The 21,662-nt window shown below is 42.1% G+C and overlaps 1 protein-coding gene across 1 annotated transcript in view; it reads left to right on the forward strand.

The window, feature by feature from the left end:
• RNF213 (ring finger protein 213) overlaps positions 1-21,662 on the forward strand; it is an 83,697-nt gene that overhangs the window by 15,414 nt on the left and 46,621 nt on the right. The window contains exons 7-21 of the mRNA XM_026654454.2: positions 1,259-1,455; positions 2,025-2,314; positions 7,418-7,686; positions 8,969-9,187; positions 10,534-10,732; positions 12,506-12,561; positions 13,826-13,979; positions 14,692-14,850; positions 15,917-16,015; positions 17,423-17,545; positions 18,023-18,209; positions 19,131-19,304; positions 19,521-19,679; positions 20,018-20,607; positions 21,114-21,279. Coding sequence (XP_026510239.1) covers positions 1,259-1,455; positions 2,025-2,314; positions 7,418-7,686; positions 8,969-9,187; positions 10,534-10,732; positions 12,506-12,561; positions 13,826-13,979; positions 14,692-14,850; positions 15,917-16,015; positions 17,423-17,545; positions 18,023-18,209; positions 19,131-19,304; positions 19,521-19,679; positions 20,018-20,607; positions 21,114-21,279 — 3,041 coding nt within the window. The remainder of the gene's footprint in view (positions 1-1,258; positions 1,456-2,024; positions 2,315-7,417; positions 7,687-8,968; positions 9,188-10,533; positions 10,733-12,505; positions 12,562-13,825; positions 13,980-14,691; positions 14,851-15,916; positions 16,016-17,422; positions 17,546-18,022; positions 18,210-19,130; positions 19,305-19,520; positions 19,680-20,017; positions 20,608-21,113; positions 21,280-21,662) is intronic.

The following is a 21,662-nucleotide window of genomic DNA, read 5'->3' on the forward strand; positions in this document are numbered from 1 at the left end:
AATGTGGACCTAGGCTAATATTTCATTTAGTACTTTGGAAAGTATGTCCCCCCCCCCTCCCCCCCTTTGAACCTGTTGTGTGATTGTTTTATTTTCATGGAAGTGGGGCCTTTGAGCACGGTGAGACCAAAACCATGTATATATCATTATTATGGTGGCACCTGCTAGTGATTCTATAGTTAAGGTTGCCTTTTAAAATGAGCAATAAAATATTGGGTTTTCCCTAAAAAGTAGGTGGCCAGTCAGTTTGAAATTTCAGTTAATTAGGTCCTTTGAATTTTCTAGATAGTTTTTGTTTGGTTTCCCATAGAGTTGCCAGCCTTCTATCACCACCTTTAACCATCCTCCTGCACACAAGCGTTTATCAAACTACCCTCTCTAACACAACCACCTAGTCTCCCTCACCACATCTATGACTACTAGTGTTAGAGAAAAGTAATGTAGGGATGAGGGGTGAAAGGGGCAGAGTTAAGGTTATGGTATATGGTAGTTGTGGTAATGATAAGGTGTGTGCTTGTGTGTTGAAGAACTCATGATATACACTGTTAAGTGCTTTATCTTTTCAGTTCTTTGTAAATGTGTAAGGTAGGGGTATATGTGTGAGAAAGAGAGAGAGAGGGAACCCTAACTACTTCACAGTGATGTTTGTTTGTTTGTGTGACCTTAGCTCCTAGGAGCCCTAGTTGGGGACCGGGACCCCAGTGTGCTAGGTATTGTGCACACGCAGAACAAAAACATAGTCCCTGCCCCAGAGAACTTGTCTGTATGTGTGGGAGCCACAGTCGAGGAGGGAGAGAAACCAGCTGCACCATAGAATGTAAAAGAAATATGCTGGTTATGGGTCACTCCAGAAGTATTTGCTAGGCGAGTGAATATGTTTATATACCTAAAATAAATAATAATAGCCCACTGGATGGTTGAGTGGTACGTATAATACTGCACTGTGCTCTGATGCTACTGAGGTCCCCATTTTGGAAAAGGGAGCAAATCTGAGCTGTCTAGTTGTCACGTTTAATTTCTGTTGCTGGGAACTGTGCATGTGCTCGTTGGTTAACTTCATAGTTGTGCCCTCCTCAGCCACTTAGTTGGGTATTGGGGCAAAATATCAAACGTATAATGAAGAGGGAAATCATTTTAAGTCTTTCCCCTCGTTTTAAAAATTGGCAGCTGGGGAGGAAGCAAGTACTAGAGCAACCGATGTCTGACTTGCCTATTGTCCGAGCTTGCTGCCGCTGTTAAGCTGTTTTGTATTGAACAGGGACCTGGGAGAGCATGGACTCCTCATTGAGGGTTGTGTGACTATTTCCAAGGACAACATGAATAAATCATTTCCCTACAAATATTTTATTTCACGTGGTGAGGACGGAGAATATGAATTAATTTACAAACCTTGCCCGGAAGGAGTGTTTGTGAATCGCTTTTTATACATACCATCTAATTATCTCAGCTCGGGAGGTAAGGTGATTTCCACAGTGTGTGACTGTTTAGTCTTCATCATAATTATGCATGTTTAGATGATGCTGATATTAATCGGCCTTATCAGTGACATCCAGGCAAAAAACCCATGTGAGAAAGCTTGGGGTATTGTGTAGAAATATGAAAGGACAGACTTGGATGAAATAATCTAAATCCATTATCTTTAATGGCCTCTGATTCACACATTTAACAACACATGTATATCTGTACGTATGTCACATTTATTGAAACGTAATTGCTGGTCTCTGCTGCTGCCTTTTGAAGTGCCAACGTTCCAATAAAAAGTTGTCACTCCAGATGTGACAGACTTGATTCCTGGAAGAGCTTAGAATCTAAATGGAGACATCAAAGAAAGGGTGGGAAGGGAAACACACACAGAGAGGGGAAGTGACCTGTGGCCAACCTGGGGACAGAACTCAGATCTCCTTCATCCCACTCCAGTGTCCTGTGCTGGTCTGCTCCCAGGTATGTGAGGCAGCAGGGAAACTGAAACACCTGCTTCTTGTCTTATAAGTTAAATGTGTAAAAAAATTTTTTTTAATTATTAGATTGGCACCAGTATGATGATATAGTATGCACTAAACCCCCTGATGGTTTGGTGAGACGCTTTAAGAGTTGGGTTGGATGGAATGATCGGAAGAAAAATGTTGAGAGAGGGAAGCAGATAGCAGCAGAAATTATGCTAGAGACCATCTTCAGCATCCTCACCACATGGACCGACATCAACATGAAGAACTTTCTCAACCAGTTGCATCAGTTTTACATAGTGACTAGGAAGCCAATGGTGTATGAGAGTGAGCCGATACAATGGACATCGCTAGAGTTTGGAGAAAAGCAGGTATTCTAATTACATTTGACAGCGTATTGGGGAAGAGGTTGAAATTCAGTTATTAAATATGCAATTTTAACTTTGCTGTTGAGATCCTTAGTCTGTTTTGCCTCCTGTGATGGAAGTAATGGATAATTTTCTGTTGTGTGATGGAGTGAGTTATTTCCGTATGTGACACTTACTATTTCCTGTTGCATGAAGTCCTGCTCCCTGAAGTTGGCCTTAGCTGCAGTATGAGGTTTAGTGCACCAATACTTGCTCACCAAAGGGAGCCAGAGCATGGGATGTGGTACTTGCTGGGATGGCTTTAACAGTGTTGATATTTAAATTATGATCACTGTGCATCTGAGATAAACCGTACGGCTCCTATCTCAGAGCTGTTGTTCCAGGCTCTTTGTAGACTTGGACATCTCTGTGTCGATTACTCTTGGCTCATGTTTATGAGGCCATCTTTGCAACCATAACAGCTAAATCCTTTTTTTTTTTTTTTTAATTAAATTTTGAGATCCTGGAACACACACTATTGATTTCAGAGAGGTGCCAGTATGGCATATGGACATGTCCTGGCTGTTTGCTGAGTAAAAATATTGGTAAACAATTTTTTTTAAGTCTTTGCTACCATCTCTCTCTTTGGCACAGTAGGTTTTCTCTGTGCTTATTTCTAGCTCAAGTCTGAACCACTCTGGGTTATGAGGATTGTCAAGGCTGATTCCCCACTCTGGCACTTTTAATGCAGAAGGTGGGGGCCTGCAAGGACTCTAAAAATTAATACTTGCCACTCCAGGCTTGTATTAAACTCCCAAGGTTACAGCTTTTCTCTGAACTTGGATGGGTAGATGCTGCCACCACCCAAACGCAAAACCCCGTGGAACCCAGGAAGGCGCACTTGGGAATTCCTCCCTGTGGGGTACCTCAGGCCTTTTCACCACCGTCCCCCCGCCCCCCGAAAGAGCTGAGAAAGGAAAACAAAAAAATCAACTGTTGCCACAAGCTAACTAAAAACCATGTGCACAAACCTCTTAAGACACACAAATCCAAATCCTGTTAGTAAAAAAGATAAATTTTATTAAAAACAAAAAGAAAGAAAGTACATCTGGAATTTAGGCTTTTGCTAGATTTTTAAAAAACCACTTACAAAAATTAAACATCAGGAATAACCGTCTTGAGGTCCAGCTTAAAGGTTACAAGCAAACAAAAGCATTTAGGGTTAGCACAGAGGAGTCCACAAGCCTTACAGAAAATAAAGGAAATAAACCTAATCGCGTCTTTCTAGACATTTCCTAATCTACTTACATATTTGGGTAGTTCTAGGTATGATCTAATGATTTCCATACCTGGCAAAAAGCTTTTTAAAACATAGTAACAGACTCTGTTCTGTCCCCTTTCTACTGAGAACAACAACAACAACAGACAAAGAAGTTTAGTTTTTTTCCCCATTTTAAAAAATTCTAGCCTTCCCATTGGTTCTTTTGGTCAGGTGCCTGCTCCCTTTCCTTTACCTGGGAACTTTTTTAACCCTTTAGGTAAAGCAAGTAGAGAACAGCTACCAAGAGGGATTTTATAGCTAGCTGGCTGGCTGGATGTCCATAAAAGGGAGCTACCCCCTTCATTTATGACAAGGTTATTGTATCTCAAATTCTCACATCTGACTGAGCTAGATTAGACTGGATTTCTTATAATAATAAATAATAATAATTAATGGAGATATCCCATCTCCTAGAACTGGAAGGTCATCAAGTCCAGCCCCCTGCCTTCACTAGCAGGACCAAGTACTGATTTTGCCCCAGATCCCCAAGTGACCCCCTCAAGGATTGAACTCACAACCCTGGGTTTAGCAGGCCAATGCTCAAACCACTGAGCTATCCCTCCCTAGACTCCATAATCTGCCACCAGGACTCTTCATAGAATACTTCACCATCTCTTTAGGGTTTAAAGCTCTCCCTCCACAGATCTTCCAGACAAGGGTGGTGGTGGGGGGAATCCAGGCTCTAACCAAGTATTTAACTTTCTGGTGAGTTAGGAAAGTGGTGGTTTTAAAATGACTCCTTACCTTTTTTTCTTCCACCATTCATCTATCTTTGGGATCCCTTCCCCATCTGGAGCCTAATCCAAAAGCCACTTGAGTAAATGGAAAGAATCATTTATTTTAATGGACTTTGGGTCAAGTCTATATTCCCTTTTTATTCTTTCCCCCTAATGAAAGGGCTAGACGTGGGTGGTTTCCTTTAGAGCTTAGCAATGCTCTTCCATTTTTTGTCAGAGAGAGGGTTGGTAGATAACAATTCCTCTAGCTGAACATGCTGCCTAGGCTGCATTTTTAAAAATTAAAATGTACACTTATCCTAAAGGCAGACCAAGGCTTGAAGGGGTTTTCCATGCCCAGTGAAGCAATATTTCAAGTCAGACTTGAGGGCTTGGTATTAAATGAGGATATTGATATAACAGGCATCACAGAAACTTGGTGGAATGATGACAATCAATGGGACACAGTATACCAGGATACAAAGGATATAGGAATTATAGAGTAGGTTGGACTGGTGGAGGTGTTGCACTATATGTGAAAGAGAGCATAGAGTCAAAGAGAGTAAAAATCTTAAATGAATCAAACTGTTCCATAGATTCTCTATGGATAGAAATTCCATGGTTGACTAATAAGAGTAAAGCAACAGGAATATACGAGCGACCACTTGACCAGGATGGAGACAATGACTGTGAAATATTCAGGGAGATTAGAGGGGCTACAAAAACAGAAAACCCAATAATAATGGGTTTATTATAATATCTCCATATTGACTGGGACTATGTCCCCTCTGGACAGGATGCAGAGATAAAATTTCTAGACGCTATTAATGACTGATTCTTAGAGCAACTAGTTATGGAACCCTCAAGGGGAGAGGCAATTCTTGATTTAGTCCTAAGTGGCGCACAGGGTCTGGTCCAAGATCTGAATATAACTGAACCGCTTGTAATAGCGAGCACAATGTAATTAAATTTAACATCCTTGTAGGGAGGGAAATACCAAAGAAACCCACCACAGTAGCATTTAACTTCAGAAATGGGAGCTACACAAAAAGGAGGAAGTTAGTTAAGTGGAAATTAAAAGGAACAGTTACAAGAGTGAAATGCCTGGAAGCTGCATGGAATGTTTTTTAAAATACCATAATAGAAGCTCAAACTATATGCATACCCCAAATGAAAAAAACAGTAAGAGGACCAAAAAAATGCCACCATGGCTAAGCAACAAAGTGCAAGAGGAGCTTAGAGACAAAAAGGCATCCTTTAAAAATTAGAAGTCAAATCTTACTGAGGAAAAATAGAAAGGAGCATAAACTCTGGCAAGTCAAGTGTAAAAATATAATTAAGCAGGCCAAAAAAGAATTGGAAGAGCACTAGCAAAAGATACCAAGGCCTGATCTATATTACACAGTTAGGTTGACATAAGGCAGCTTACATCGACCTGATTATGTCAGTGTGCACACTACAGCCTTGTCTTGCCGATGTCAGTGCCCTATTGCACTGACGTAACTCCACCTTCATATGAGGTGTAGGGGTGTCTGTGTTGACAAGACAGCCAACAGCTGATCTGTCTATTTCACAGCTCCATGCTAGAGCCCAGCTGCCCCCAGCTTCCCACTCCCAGCCGAGCTGCTGCCCAGAGCCTCCCCACTCAGGGAGCTGAGAAGCCCAGGCAGCTGCCCCCCTGCTCCCTGGGAGCAGGGAGGTGAGAGCTGGGGCAGTGGGGGGTGTGTGTGTGTGTGCTGGGCTCCCAATGGGCAGCTTCGCGGAGGGCTCTCAGCACCCCACACTGCCCCTCTTCAGTCGGTGAGGACACGCACCACCGACCCAAGGAGGGTAGTGTGGACATCAGCCACCACAGTAATTACTGCGGTGGCTGTAAATGGCCCGAACATAGGTTGACTTAGGGCTATAGTGTAGACATGCCCTAATAGTAACAGCAAAGTGTGTTTTAAGTACATCAGAAGCAGGTGATCCAGTGGTTATAGTGTATTTGGACCTTCAGGAAGTCTTTGACAAGGTCCCACACCAAAGGCACTTAAGCAAAATAAACAGTCATGGGATAAGAGGGAAGGTCCTCTCATAGATAGTAACTGGTTAAAAAATACTAAACACCGGGTAGGAATAAGAACATAAAGAATGGCCACACTGGGTCAGACCAAAGGTCCATCTAGCCCAGTGTCCTGTCTGCCAACAGTGGCTAATGCCAGGTGCCCCAGAGGGAATGAACAGAACAGGGAATCATCAAGTGATCCATCCCCATTCCCAGCTTCTGGCAAACACAGAGGCTCAGGACACTATCCCTGCCCATCCTGGCTAATAGGTCCATCAATGGTTATCTTCTGTGAATTTATCTAGTTCTTTTTTAAACCCTGTTTATAGTCTTGGCCTTCACAACATCCGCTGGCTAGGAGTTCCACAGGTTGACTGTGCCTTGTCTGAAAAAAATACTTCCTTTAGTTTGTTTTAAACCTGCTGCTGTATAACTGGGTTCAAAAAAGAATTTGATAAGTTCATGGAGCATAGGTCCATTAATGACTATTAGCTAAGATCAGGGATGCAGCCCTATATCTGGGTGTTCCTAAACCTCTGACTGCCAGAAACTGGGACTGGAAAACAGGGGCTGGATCACTCAATAATTGCCCTGTTCTGTTCACTCCTTCTGAAGCATCTGGCACCGGCTACTGTTGAAAGACAGGATACGGGGCTAGAGGGACCATTGGTCTGACCCAGTGTGGCCATTCTTCTGTTCTGAGACATAGAAACTTTGAGTGGTGCCGTTAGGAGCAACAGACTCAGGAAGGTTCAGTTCTGATGGTGTGGAAGATGGCTTTATCTAACCAGTGTCACTTCCTCATCTATCTACAATGGTCAGGCATGATGAAAATCCAAACACTCCTTTCTAGCATCATAAGCAGCAATAAATAGACCTTTGCCCTGCAATAAGCCAATTGTCATTGATACCATTGGATCGTTCCGATAGCTGTATGAGGAATAGTGGGAAAGAGATAGAAATGACCCCTTTAATAAAAAAAAAAAGTTGATCAATGCAGTTGGATTATGTGCCTTTTTCCCCCCCCTTCCTCTTTGTTTTAGGTGAGGGAGTTACTGGTGAACTATTTGAGAAAAGTAGCTCAGCCATTTCTTGATCACAACAGTGCTAACGCTCCACCCAAGGATGTGTCAGTGAAGAGCCGGTTGGGGCTGGGGCTGATCAGTGTTATATTGGGTGAATGCTATGCACTTCCAACATACAAAGAGGACCTGAGTCGGGTATGCAGCCTCCTGTGTTTGGAGCAGAAGCCAAAAGAAGTCCTATTCCGTGAAATGAATCATAACAAGGCAGTGTTTTCAGTGGTTTCGTGGTAGGTATTTTATCAGTTTCAGGGTCTGTAAGGTGAGGGTGTGGCATTTAGTGGATGTGTGGAATGACTAAACTTATGAAAATACTTTTAACTAGAGGCAGCCATTATCTATGTATATTCCTCTTGCACTTTTCTTATCTGGATTGGATGGGACTGAAGTGTGTATCTGTCAGCAAGGTATGCAGAACAGTCATGCTGTGGTATTTTTAATAAAAACAAAAACTGGCTTGCTAATTCCCTCAGAGTTTTTATAAATCCGCTCAATCAGCATGGGGCTTTTTTGTGTGTGGAATGTACTTTGGGGGCACGAGGAGGTTGGAGAGGGAGGATCTGAGATAGATTGGCTATATGCATTGATAACCACAATGGCATGCCCAACTCCCAAATCCACCCAGAGTTTAGTTGCAGAATGGAGGAAATTTGGCACAGACTAAAATCATTTTACAGAAGGCCTGAAGATGGTTTGGAAGTTTATTCTTTACCATCTGATTAGGTTCTCCGGGGCTGTTTTCTCCCTCTTCCCATTTCTCAGCATTTGTTGTCTGTGAAAGTCCTTCTATAGATAGTCGAAAGACTCATTTATTTCTTCTTAACTGCCTTCTGCAGAATGGTATACTCAACCATTGTCTTCAGGCATTTCCCTCTAAGGAGCCTGCTATCCCAGTGCCTTCAAGCTGGCACTTACTGCATGAGATGTTTCAAATAGCTATAGTGATCATGGACATGTGTCATCATATCCACTCATTATACTCCACACCCGAACATAGCCACTTTATGAACTTCATATCCTCATATCTAAATGTCTGTACTTTGACCCATCAACCTTTTACCCCCAATCGGGGATATTGCAGATTATGTATTCCTCATGCCACCTTATCTTAAACCAAACTTTGCACCCTCGATAATCTGTATGTTATTCCCTGATAACCAGAAACTTCTATGCTCAAACTCTGTTCACAATTTATTTTTAACATCATCTTAATAAAATTTTTAAACCTTGCCTCTGTTTTTCAATTGTAATATTGGGACAGGAGGCGTCAGTTTCCACAACTATAGTCCTATCAGCAGATTTAGTGAAGTGAAGACAAGGTTACAGCCTCTTTCCAGTCCTTCACTTGTACGTCCCTTCTGAGGAGGTGGTTGCAAGCTGATGTAATAAAATGTCATTTGTAAATATGTACTTGCTCAGGCAGCGCCTCCGATATTTTTACTTTTGTGCCCAAAACTTGACAAACATACTTACTAACCATTCCTAACATGGATGATCTCTTATCCATTCTAGCATGAAACAGTACTTGAGCCACTTGTGCCAGAGATGCATCGATGAGGAAGTTGACCAGTGGGTGTGTGTCCTCCCTGTTCTGCACTTTTTCACTGCTTCCTTTGACCTTGATGAAGGCATGATGGTGGATAGTCACCTTGAATCTGAAGAGATCTGGGCAGGACTGGAAGGTCTTCCATTCATTGAGTTCAGGAAGAAACAGGAGGCATCTTATAAGAAGTGAGTTTTCCAGAGTTACTTAGTTTTTGAAGTACTTTATAACTGATGACGTCCCCATTGCTTAAAACTGTTGGCTGCTTAGCTCAGTTAGCTAAACACTTTACTATATCTCCACCAGTGGTTTGGGGTATACGAATACATCTTTTATTCTTATTAATGTTTTAGGCTGAAAGTCCATGAGTGCACCTTACCATATGGGGAATATTGAAGAAGGCAGAGTGTCTGCATTGCGTGCATGCATTGAACTGAATGTTGTAAGCTTGGTGACTGTGATATGTAATAGTGCACGTGTGGAGAAATCCTGATTTTTTTCTTAGGTTCTTCTGTCAAGGTTACTTTAAATCTCATGTGACCGAAACATAACCCATTAGATAGAAATCTTAATTTCTCAGAGGATTTCTTTATCTTAGTGCTTAACTCAAGCATCACAAATGTACATTCTTAACAATTTCAGATACTTTTTGATGAGTTCTAATTAAATAAAGAAGCTTAAAAGAAAGAAAACTGTGCATGAGTCCTTTTGACGTTTTGACACGTGTAAGATGTTGAATGTAACTGCAGTGCACGCTGGAATTGTGTGTTTTCTGCATTTTTTTTTTTTTTTCAGTGCTGCTAGCAAAAGCATGGTGTCTTACAGTGCATAATAGTGTAATGAGGGAGCTGCTGCTGTGAAATCTCCAAGGAAGGGCAGGAGGAGCTGCACTCCATCCTGCCAAGGGGACGAAACAGGCACTATCCCTGTTAAATTGGGTGCCAGAGTGGTCAAGCCAGGCTCTAAGCAGACTTTCCCTGCTAGTGTGAAAAGTTAAATGCTGTTTAAAATGTCTTTCATATAAACCACTAGTAGTCAGATTCTGTCTCCCCCTCCCTCCTTCGGGCCCCTTATATTGCTCTAGTGCCATAAAGGAGTCAGAAGGGTCCCCAAGGGAATTCCTTGGTGTGGGAGCAGTATGGGTCTGATGTATGCAGCCCAGGGCTGGAGTCCTTTTTCAGCTCCCAGCAGAGGGGTGTTCCAGGAGTGGGAGTGGGGAATGGCTGGAGCGTTCTGTGCTCCAGCCGTTCTGGGCTGTGGAGCAGCCCAGAAGCATTCAGTAAGGCTGCCATAAGTTAGAGCAGCTTCCCAGGGTCCCAGCACAGAATCTGGCCCAAATATAAAAGTACCTGTTTTTGGAGAGCGTGTGCGTGTGTGTATGAATAGAATGTCCTTTTAATTCTCCCTGACATCCGGTTTGAATGCAGAAGGCACCAGAGTCCAAAGGAGATGGCTCTTTTTGTTAGTTTTCCATGTGCTGTCCCAGTCTTCTGTATAATTCACAGCCACCCTCCCCCCTTTTTTTTCTGTTCAGCAGGGCCCTACTGCAGCTGATGAAAGGGAAGAAACACTTGATGGAAGTAGACCGAACGCTGGTCAGGTCGTGGATCAGCCTGCTGCCTCTGGGGGACTTGGCAGAATTTTTGACTGATTTCTCTGTTGAGCTGTTGGACTGTCTTCTAGGAATTTATCACAGGTTGCAGAACACCAGCATTACATGGCACAGTTGGGAGGTTTGTCTTCTGATTATTTTAACCAAGTAATGGTAAAGTCAATGGTATCCGTGAGAGTTGGGTGCCTAACCTGCTTAGGAGCTTTTGAAAATCTCACTAGGCAGCTATTTTCAACTTTTGGCACCTAAATATCTTTTTGAAAATTTGCCCCAACTTCTTTATTGGGAGTCATTTCTGGATTATATGGACTGGGACATGGAGAAGATTATTTTCTTAGAGTATTGAATTTCCCCTCCAGGCCTTATGGTTTGAATTGGGTACTGAGAATCTAGCTAGAGTGTGGAACAAATCAATTTTTGATATATTATTCTGAATCTGTCTGAAAAATGTTGACCTGTAGTTCAAATGGATATATGTTGCTCACTGCAAGTTTGGTAATTTTTGCATTTGACATGCCACCTTTTGGTGTGTGTGTTTATTTATTTTTATTCCATGTCAGTACTGATTACAATACATCTGTATTCATATAAAACAGGACCGTGGGATAAGATAGTGTAGAAAACTTACGTTTACAGATGTAAAGGATGCAGTGTTCATGCAAATATATTTAGCCTTGGCAGAAATAGTAATAATCTGGACCTTCTATGGAGTTGCAAAATGACTGAGAATATGGCTGCAATTTGTGAATATTAATTTGCAGGATTTTTTAAAACGATTGTTACAGAAGTTTAAGGATAGTACCGATATACAACTTTTCATTAGTAGCGCTCAGAATGCTTTGCAGGTGGGGAAACTGAGGCACGGAGCGGGGGAAATGATAAAAGCTTTAGAAAACCTGACTTTTGAGGAAAGTTGAAAAAACTGAGTGTGTTTAGCCTTGAGAAAAGAAGATTGAGGAACAACCTGATAATGGTCTTCCAATATATTAAGGGCTGTTTATAAAGAGGACAGTGCTCAATTGTTCTCCATGTCCACTGAAGGTAAGACAAGTAGTTTTGGGCTTAATCTGCAGCAAGGGAGATTTGGGTTAGATATTAGGAAAAACTTGCTAACTATAAGGGCAATTGAGCTCTGGAATAGGCTCCCAAGGGAGGTTGTGGAGTCCCCATCATTGGAAGCTTTTTAAACCAAGTTGGACAGACCCCTGTCAGGGATGGTCTAGGTGTTCTTGGTCCTGCCACAGTGCAGGGGGCTGGACTCGATGACTTCTTGAGATCCCTCCCAGCCCTACATTTCTATGATTCTATTCATTGAAGTGACTTGTCCAAGGTCAGCCAGCAGGCCAGGGGCAGAACCAGCAATAGAACTCAGGTCTCTGCAGTCCCAGTTCAGTGCTCTAACCTCTAGGCCATACTGCCTCAGGTGCATTCCTGCCCCTGCTATGTAATTCAGAGGAAAAGATTAAGTTTATTGTCACACATTTGAAAAGGTTAATGAAAACTACTGAATCTACTTCTTCCTCCTATTGGATTTACCATATGGGTGTAATTCAAAATTCAGGGGCCAACATTTTCAGAAGTGATGGTTAATCTTGGGTGGCTCAGTTTTTGTATGCTGAACATGAAAAATCTAAAGGGACCTGGTTTGCGGAAGGTGGATGCTTAGAATGTTCTGAAAACCAGGCCCCTTCAAGGTTTCTGAAATTAGGCACTAGTGATTTCTGAAAATCCTACCAGGATTTTTAATGTTATGTATTGTGCCTGATAACTTGGATAAAATTAAGCCCTTAAATCTATATCTTTTTCTCTATATTTTCTGCATTTACAGTTGTCTGGGCCAATTTTAGGACAATTGCTAGTTCTGTGGTTTAACTTTTGTGTCTTGCTTTCCCAGATGGTAGAGAAACTTTTAGAAACGCTGTTGCATGTCCTGGATCGTAACCAGCACAGGTAAATGAAAGGCTTCAGTACATTCTTCTTAACGCCTAATTCCCCTTTTGTCTTTGACACTGAACTATGCCTCCCCTGCGGTGTGAGGTTCTATCTGGAACAGTTTAGCTCTCTTACCTAACCGTGGGTATTTGCATTACATTTATTGCCAAGTAATGGGAATGCCTTACTAGTTATAAATATTTCAAAGGATCCTCTGTTTCCCTCCCCTTGTTGATTGGAGAAGGCTGGGTTTTTGTTTGTTTTTTGTTTTTAGAAAGTTAATTTGAAGAAATTAGGAAGATGCTGAGATTTGTGGTTGTACTAATCTCTCTGCTGGACACAAGTTCCCCGGCTGTGGGCCAGTTACTCAGAAAGTGGATTGTGAGTCTTGCCCTTGTGGTTGTCAGTTTAATTGTTCCAGATGACTGAAGCTGTCACGGGCGGTCATGATTGTGCAGAACAACGCAGGTCCTTGTGGAGGGCTTGAATTATTAGGATGAAAAACCTTGAATTTGACACCATATTGAGTGGGGAGATAGTGCAGACAGTGGAGCACCAGGGTGATGGGCTTTCAGTGTTATGTGTTGCTGGATAGGCAACTGCTGCATTCTGAATCGGTTGGAGCTTATCAGGGTCAGCAGTTTCTTTCCAAGGTATAAAGTGTTGCAATAATCAATCCTTAAAGTCACCAATGTGTGAATTCGAGTGGTCGAGTCAGAGTCTGATAGCCTGAAGACAGCAGCCAGTCCTAACTTTAGGTAAGAGTGTAACTTACCTGTCATAGCTTTTGGGGAATTTGGTAGCAATGAGGAGGCCAGAAGGGCCTCTAAAATGTGGACCATCTTGATGAATGGAAGGCAGAAGTCCTTGATGGAAGGCAAATATTATGGAGGTGGTGAGTTGTTCATAGCATTTACCTCAGCTTCACCCAAATATTCTGTATCCAGGTGATGATGTCTCTTGAGAACTGGGAGTTTGTGCTGTTTGTGTTTTATATAATGGAATGTAGAGCTGAGGATCTGTCATATATTGCCAGCACTTCAGGCAGTGCTTTGCATGATTTTTCTTTTGGCTTCATGTAGATATTGAGCAGGGTGAGGGAGCCAACTGAGTCCCATAGAACTTCATAGGTAAAGAAGTTGCCCATAAAACCCCCTAGTTCTTTTGATTTTGGGGGGTTGTTTTTTTTAATTCTCCTTCTCTTTTGATAACCTGAAAGGATTTGAAATGGCCTTGTGCTTCACTGAGAAATTTGTTTCATTTCTTTATTCTCCTTAATTAGGAAGCTGCAAGTGAACTCTTGGAAATCCTGCTTGCATATCTGCCTAAAACTTCATCAGATGATTTGCCTGAGAACAAAAGAGTTAAAATATTACAAGTTACCTGCTACTAATGCTGAGATCATTTCGAGGATTGCCAGATTAGAACCTTTGGATGTGAGTGCTAGATAAATAATAGTATTTGTTGTTTAGAATAGATGTGGGACGGTGGCTGTATTTTTGTATTGTTTTCTAAAGCTCATTTTGATTGATGTAAATTGTCTCTACTTAAAAAAAACAAAAACAAACAAACCTGTAATAAAACTACTTTCCAGAATGACACAAAATCATGTAATTACTTTGATTCTTCTGACCTTTTTAAAATAGTATTTTAGAAATACTATGTTTTTTAAAAAACTATTCTTCTGAGATCCATCTGCATAATTTGTTTTTAAAGTATAAACTACTGTACTTAGGGTCTAGTTTTATACTTCTGTAGCTTTTTTCCTCTAAAATATCACTTTCTAAACTGCCTTGTGATCCGTATCACTTCACTATATAGATGTTGCTTTATGAGCCTTGGTTTCATTCTCCCGGTCTAGTTAGGGACATTGCAGAGGTAGTCTCATAGTGTGATTTTTCTTCTCACTTTTTCTCCCCATCCCATGCTGTTGCCTAAGTTCCATCAGACCAAGGAAGGAGACCAGTGAGCACTCTCGAACGTGGATCTTCCAATCCTCTTCTCTCTTGTACCCCACAAGCAACAGGGTTTTGTTGTTGGGGTGGTGCTTTAAAGTGTTATATTTTAGACCTATAATGCAGTATGTTTAAATCAGTGGTATGTTGCTCTGCTGCTTAGAACAGTTGTTTTTTCTTTCCTGTGTAACAGGGTTCAAGAGACGAAACCACGCAGAAGACTCCAGTGATAGAAGTGTTCCAAAGAGCTCTGGCCGCCACCAGAAGCTGGTTTCGGGAGGTGTTAAAGCAGTATTTACTGCGAGGACGTACCGATTCAGTTGTGACATTCTGTTTTCCTGATGAACTTACGGTTTGTGTTCTTGAATGTAGCACTTCGGTACATCCCTCCCTAGATGACATATTGGGTTACGTTGGTTAGTTACATCAACTTCTTGGTGGGTGCGACTGTTGCATCATTGAGAGGGTATAGAGCAGTGGCATCCGAACTTTTCAGCCTGAGGGCTGAAGGTATGCTTTCAGAAATGTCAAGGGGCACCAATCAGTACATTGGCCAGATTCTCTGCCTTGGTGCACTCTGTTTGTGCTGCTCCAGGAAGCAAAAGCTACCCACCGTTAGCCCAGATGGGAATTCCTCTGGCATGGGGGAATTCTCTGGTCACAGAGCCAGTGTGATCTGCTTCCTGCCTCTCCGCAGAAGAGGTGTGTCTGAGGCAGAGAGAGGGAATAGCTTGACTGTGTTGTGCTCTGGCTATCCTCAGGTGGCTTATGGTGTCTAGGGAACACTTGTCAGCTGGCACAAGTTAAAGCAGCCAGCTCCCCACGCTGCCCTAACCTGAGCTGGGGCAGAGAATTGGGCAGTTGTAACTGTGTGCTGCTTTTCAGTTTCTCTTCTTCCCCTCTCCTGGGCTGTCCTGAGTGGCTCTGTGGGAGAGGGCAGCCACGCTGGGTGCTCTCTAGCCTCCTGCAAAACCATTCAAGCTCCTCTCTTGCTCTCCTTGGGCATCCCACAGCCTTTCAGCTGAACAAACAACAGAGCAACAAGTTACAGCTCCCTGATTCTTTGCCCTTGACAACAGTCAGTTTCAGCTACAACAGGGAAGGGACAGCAGCTGTTCAGAGCACGCCTGGCTCCCACCAGAGCTGTTTCTGCAGCTTCAGGAGACGTAGGGCCCCCTACCTCCTCCGTGTTGTGATGAGACTGACTCAGAGCCTTACGTTTAAAAATGGTAGGATGCAGCTGCGGGAGCATAGACTCAATTCATAATCAAATGTAAATTTTCTTAAGAGTTGCCTTGGAGGGCCACCGATTGGACATTGCTGGTATCGCAGATGAGTGATCTTTTCTAATCACTCTGATTTCTTTCCTGGCTTGCTTTTAGTTTTAATTGCGCTCTGTGCTTATTTTTATTTTTTAGGTATGGAACCAGTTTGTGAGGATAAGCTTTCCTGATGAACGCTTCACTGAGGAGTGGAAGAAAACGTTACTTTCAGACATGGAAGGGAGAATTAAACAGGTACCAAGAAACTGGAGATTTCATTCATTACACATGCGTGTTTCTAAAGCTCAAGGGATAATAGCTAGAACCTACTGAACCAACCCTTGCATATTGCTACTAGAACCTAAATGGACTTAAAACATTCTGCTCTTTGCATTGGCTTGTTCATATGACTATAACCACTTCCATTATAAACAACATTTCTAAAGGGTCTATGAAACTGGGCATAAACTTTTGCTATGGTGTAGTCCTGATCTCTTATATATTTCTGCTGTCTCATCTCTAGCAGTGGCTAGTAGCTAGTGGTTCAAAGGACACTGGAAAATTTGGACAGGCTAAATATTTTATTTAGTTCTGTCAAAATGAGGTGTAAAATATTTTTGTATCTACCATTATTATTATTATTTATTATTATATTTGTATAATGGTAGCACATAGGAGCCCTGTTGTGCTAGGCACTGTAAAGAGACATACCGGGAGGAAGAGACAGTCCCTGCTCTGAAAAATTGACAATCTAAATAGGTAAAATCACTGCGCTAGGCAGGAAGTAATGGCTGCAGTTTTCTTTTACTGGTCATGGTGTTCTGAGAGCTCATGGTTAGAAATATTTCTGTTAGTAGTTTAAAAATAAGTGTTAATTACAAGGGACATTTCCATCCCACCGATTGACCAACTTGCGTGACTCTGTGGGATAGGATGAGCTGGTTCCTGGGTTTAATATTAATTTTAAAACTCCAGAGAATTTACAGTTAGCATTTTGTGTGACTACTGAACATCAAAAGCTGTTCTTTCTTGTGAGCCAACCTGCCCACAAAACTGAAACTTGATTATAATCTTTTGTTTATTCCTGTACTGTTGGGGTCCTGAATGCTACTTTTCCACCAAGAGGCTCCTTCCTGCCAGTCTTCAGAAATGTCAAGTTTAATTAAAAACTTTATTTTTAAATTTCCATTTTTACACAGTGCAGCACTGGTGTTCTCAGCATGTGAATCTTGTGGATGCTTCACTGAAAAAAACAGGGGCATTTTTCTCCCAAGCTCCTAAACACTTAAAGCTGTTGAGTTTTATGTGGAACTGATACTTACCCAGAAACCTGCTTTGGAGGGATGGAAACAGATTTAATAATTAAATATCAGTATATAGTGAAAACGGCCAAATACTTCTTTATCTCTCTTTCTTCATGCCACACCTCTCCGCTCACATCTAGCCAACAGGAAATAGTGCAGTGCTGGTGGCTGAGTTTACTCCCATTGGGAGCAGAGTAAATAAATAATAGAAAATTGACCTTTTCATCTTGTGGGTTTTTTTTGTTTTTTTTTATTATTATTATTGCCTCAAAATATTCCCCTCCCTCTTCATGTTTTCAGAGCACACATTCTTAAAACATGAAATCAATGTGAGAAATTTTCTGTTCTTTCCCAACAGGAACGACCAGTTCGACAAATTGCAGCCTACTGCCATCACCACGACAAATTTGAAACACTAGACCATTCCATTGGCAAATCTTTTGAAAACTGTGCCATAGAAGCAGTTAATGCTGCATGCCAGGTAATATATGTTCTCTCAAGTGGAAATCTGAGATACAGATACACCTGAAAACCTCCTGAACGTATGACCTGCTAGCTGTCAGTGGGGTTGGTTGAGACCTAAACAAAATTATACATTGAATTGATGTTTGAACAATTGGTTTAGAAAAGCAAAATGTTGAGAAGAAATCAGGAATGTAAGGGGTTAGTGTGTGCAAAGGGACCAAGGAAGAAATACTTTTAACACCTTCACTGCTGTTTGCCATCACAGCCTCTTTGCCAGCCACTTGAAAGGCAACATACTTGGAACGTAAGTCAGCAAAGAAGGTGCTTTTTATCCCCTATATCCAGTATATCACCCAGCACCCAAGTGATTCAGCTGAACTGTACGTTAGGCCCTGAAACCCTACTAAATGACACAGCCCCTTTGGAATGTGTAAAGTGGACAAATCCAGTTTACTCACATCCTTGTGCATCCCCCATCCCTTTGTGTCTTAAGCAGTCTGAGAGTAATCTGCTTGATCTGGTCTCTTCCTACAACCTGGACAAATTTGGCAAGCTTGTATCAGCTGTTATCACGAAATCATGGCCAAGCAGCAAGAGTGGGGAACCTATGGATGACCTTGATGAGGTTTTGCATCATCTGCTTGTGTGGTCTGACATCAAGCATCTTTTCAACTTCAATGGTACAGTTTTATATGAAGTTTGTATTGGAGGACTGTGAAAGAGATGTTCCCACTCTTTCCTCCATGGTACATAGTAGCAAATGGAAGGAGGATTGAGATTGAGTTGATATAATAAATCTTAATACACCTCTACCCCTATATAACGCGACCTGATATAACACGAATTTGGATATAACGCGGTAAAGCAGCGCTCCGGGGGGGCGGGGCTGCGTGCTCTGGCGGATCAAAGCTAGTTCGATATAACGCGGTTTCACCTATAACGCGGTAAGATTTTTTTTTGGCTCCCGAGGACAGCGTTCTATCAAGGTAGAGGTGTAGTTAGATTGGATGTTGGAGAGCAAAAGTTAATGAACTGTCTAAATTTCATAGGAAAACCCTATATGCGTAACCAGGAAGTATTCTATGTTAACCCCAGTGCAATCTTGTCCGGGATTTGTACTGTAAGAGGGAATCACAGGGTCTGTGGATAAAGGAAAATCTACTGTAGTCTAGGTTTTCTAACAGTTTGGTTTGGGGAGGAGATGAAAATGTGAGACCTTATGGTAAATGAGAAACGCACAAGACAGTTGTTTCAGGTACTCAAGTTGGGCTTTTTTGTTTCTCCCCGGGGATGTCATCCTAGGAATGAGGGTTGGATTTTTGCACTGTGCTGTCTGTCAGTGGAGGATGTATCAAGATGTCTCAGTTTAGATCATGGGTATTTGTGGGTGACTACTCTTTAAAAAGGGCGAACGATGTATATCACTTGTATGGTGGTACTGGTGCAACACAACAAGAATACAGACTTTAAAGTTAGGTCATGGTGAAATGAAGAGACATAAAGTGTGTTTCTTTTCCATATAGCAATAGTTACCTCCAAAAGCCCAGAACTAGGAAGGAGGAGGAAAGATTCAGGATTTAAATCCTTTGTTTCTCTGATAGGAGCAGATGGGAAGATCCTGGAACAACTTACTGATGCCGCTAAGAAGTTAATGGCTGTGGCTGACTCTGTGTTCACAAATGTTGCTGAAAACCTCCTGAATGGATGTATCCTAGTAAAACGTTTGGAGCTTATTATAAAGCACAAGAAACAGTTTATTTGCATATGGGAATTACGTAAGTGTGCATGTCTGTGTGTTTAAAGGGGGGTGGGCTCTAGGCCTACTCTGATAATTCTGGAGGGTGTTTTATATGGTGCTCCCAACTCCATGTTTTCATTACTGATGTGCAGCAGCACCTACTGAAGTGTATCGTTTTTGGAGGAGATGAGTACTCTCCTTCTGCCCCACAGCATGGGATTTTCTTGGTGATTATTGACAATTTTCATTTCAGAGCATAAGCATCTCTCATCCCAAGAGAAAAAGCAGCAGCAGAATGATCTGGAAAAAGTTCTAGTGTGGAGGAGGGAAGAAATAGACTCTCTAAAGAGAGAGAGAAATTGGATAGGAACCCTTCTGGACATGTGCAGGAAGGTGCAGGCATTTATAAAAGGTATGTTCTTGTGGGGACCACTTTGAAGTGAGATCTTTGAGGGTTTCCAGCAGAGATGATTTTGTTCAGTAATTACTGGATTGAACAAAAAGTGGGGAATGAGATGAGCAACAATTGGGGAGAGGAGGCTGAAAAAAGTCAGTGAAGAAACTTGCAATAGGGAGAGCAGGAGAAGAAGTGTTCGTATACTTCATGTTACTAAGTGATTGATACCTCTAAGGATCTAAGAGGTTGATGTTTTGTGGTACTGAATCATTCAATGTCTGGTCAAGAGAGCTGGAATATGAGAATAGGGTAAAAGAAGTTGCAAACTGATGTTTGACTTTCTTTGTTTAAAGTGGATATTGTTGAAGTTGAGCAGAAGTATCACGAAAATCTGGACTCAAAAGAACTGGCTGAAGTTGTGGATGTGAGACAGCTGAACTTTCCCATGGAGGGCACCCTAGAAACATATTACAACCTAAGCCCAGAGTTGAAGAAGGTGGCTCATATAATGCACACATACAAGGACAGTCACATCTTCCAGCTCTGCTGGGAGAGGACAGCCCAAATGATGGTGGAGGAAGATGAGGATTCAGAAGAGCAGGTTATTCCTATATTGGATCTTGATGATGATTTATTCTCTCCTTGTTACCGTGAATATAGAAGACTGTATAATGATCTGAAATCCGGAAAGCTCACATTTGCTGAGGTAGACACTATATTCAAGGATTTTACAAGCCATTATGAGCAGATCAGCACTGACCTTCAGATCATGTGCAAGCTTGACCCAGTAGACAACAGAGAATGGATAGGACAGCGGCTTCAGCAAATCCAGCAGTACCATGAACTGCACTTAGCTTTCGACTCTGCTAAGGTGATTGCCAAGGTCAAAGAGGGCTTAAACCTCTCCGGTGACTTCAGAATCCTACAGATGTTATTGAACTTTGTGAGTATTTCACTTTAAACCCACCACTGTTCAGACGCTGCTTAGGAAGACGTTGTAAATCTGAACCCTGTTGTAAGTCTTTCTCTGTCTGGCAGGATTAACGTTTGGCTCCGAACAGCTTTACTGAGGCCATGCACTGTGCAGTCTCCTTTAAAATAATAATAATAATGAATAGTATAATGCTTTGCATGGATCTCAAAGCACTTTACAAAGGTAACTAAGCATTATTATCCCATTTACAGATCAGGCAGGTGAGGTGCACAGAGGTGAAATGACTTGCTCAAAGTAGCACAGTCTTTCAGTGGCAGAATAACTCAGGTCTGTGAACTCCCAGCCCTGAGTTCCATCCATTAGATCATAGCTGCCACACGCTGATTAATATCTGATGCTTCTGTTTCAGGTGTGGGAGAGGGGTTCCTCCTTCATTCCCCCACCAGGAGGAAGTTATATTGGCCATTATTAAATTGTGGATTCTTTTTGATCCATTTGCACCATTTTCTTTGCAGACGGACACTTTTGAATCCTTTAAGAAAGAAAAACTGGACTCCATCAGCCCTGCTCTGATGCGTGCTAAGGAATGCCTGCAGGGGATCACAGAGCCCCGTCGTAGGTGCCTTGAGGAACTCGCACTCAGGAAGGACTTCATCAGCTGGGTCAAAGAGGCTCTGGAAGGTAAAATAAATGTCCTCCTACTGTTTGCTTTTGGGAATTGGGCAGGAAAAGGCACAAGTGATGTAGGGGTGATGCCATCTTCTTGGGATTTGAGGAGGTCCTGACCCATCTGGTAACCATATTAAATTGAGGTAGAACTGACCTATCTCATACATAAGAGATGCTCATACCTGTCAGTATGTGGGTTTGAAAAGTGCTGTGCAGTGGCCCCCAGAAGATAGCATACACTTCGATACTATTAGATGGATTTGATGAATGCTCAAGTATCAGAGGGGGAGCCGTGTTAGTCTGGATCTGTAAAAGCAGCAAAGAGTCCTGTGGCACCTTATAGACTAACAGACGTATAGGAGCATGAGCTTTCGTGGGTGAATACCCACTTCGTC

Source organism: Terrapene carolina, unplaced genomic scaffold (genome assembly GCF_002925995.2).
Source record: "Terrapene carolina triunguis isolate 2854851 unplaced genomic scaffold, T_m_triunguis-2.0 Scaffold192, whole genome shotgun sequence".
Taxonomy (NCBI): domain Eukaryota; kingdom Metazoa; phylum Chordata; order Testudines; family Emydidae; genus Terrapene; species Terrapene triunguis.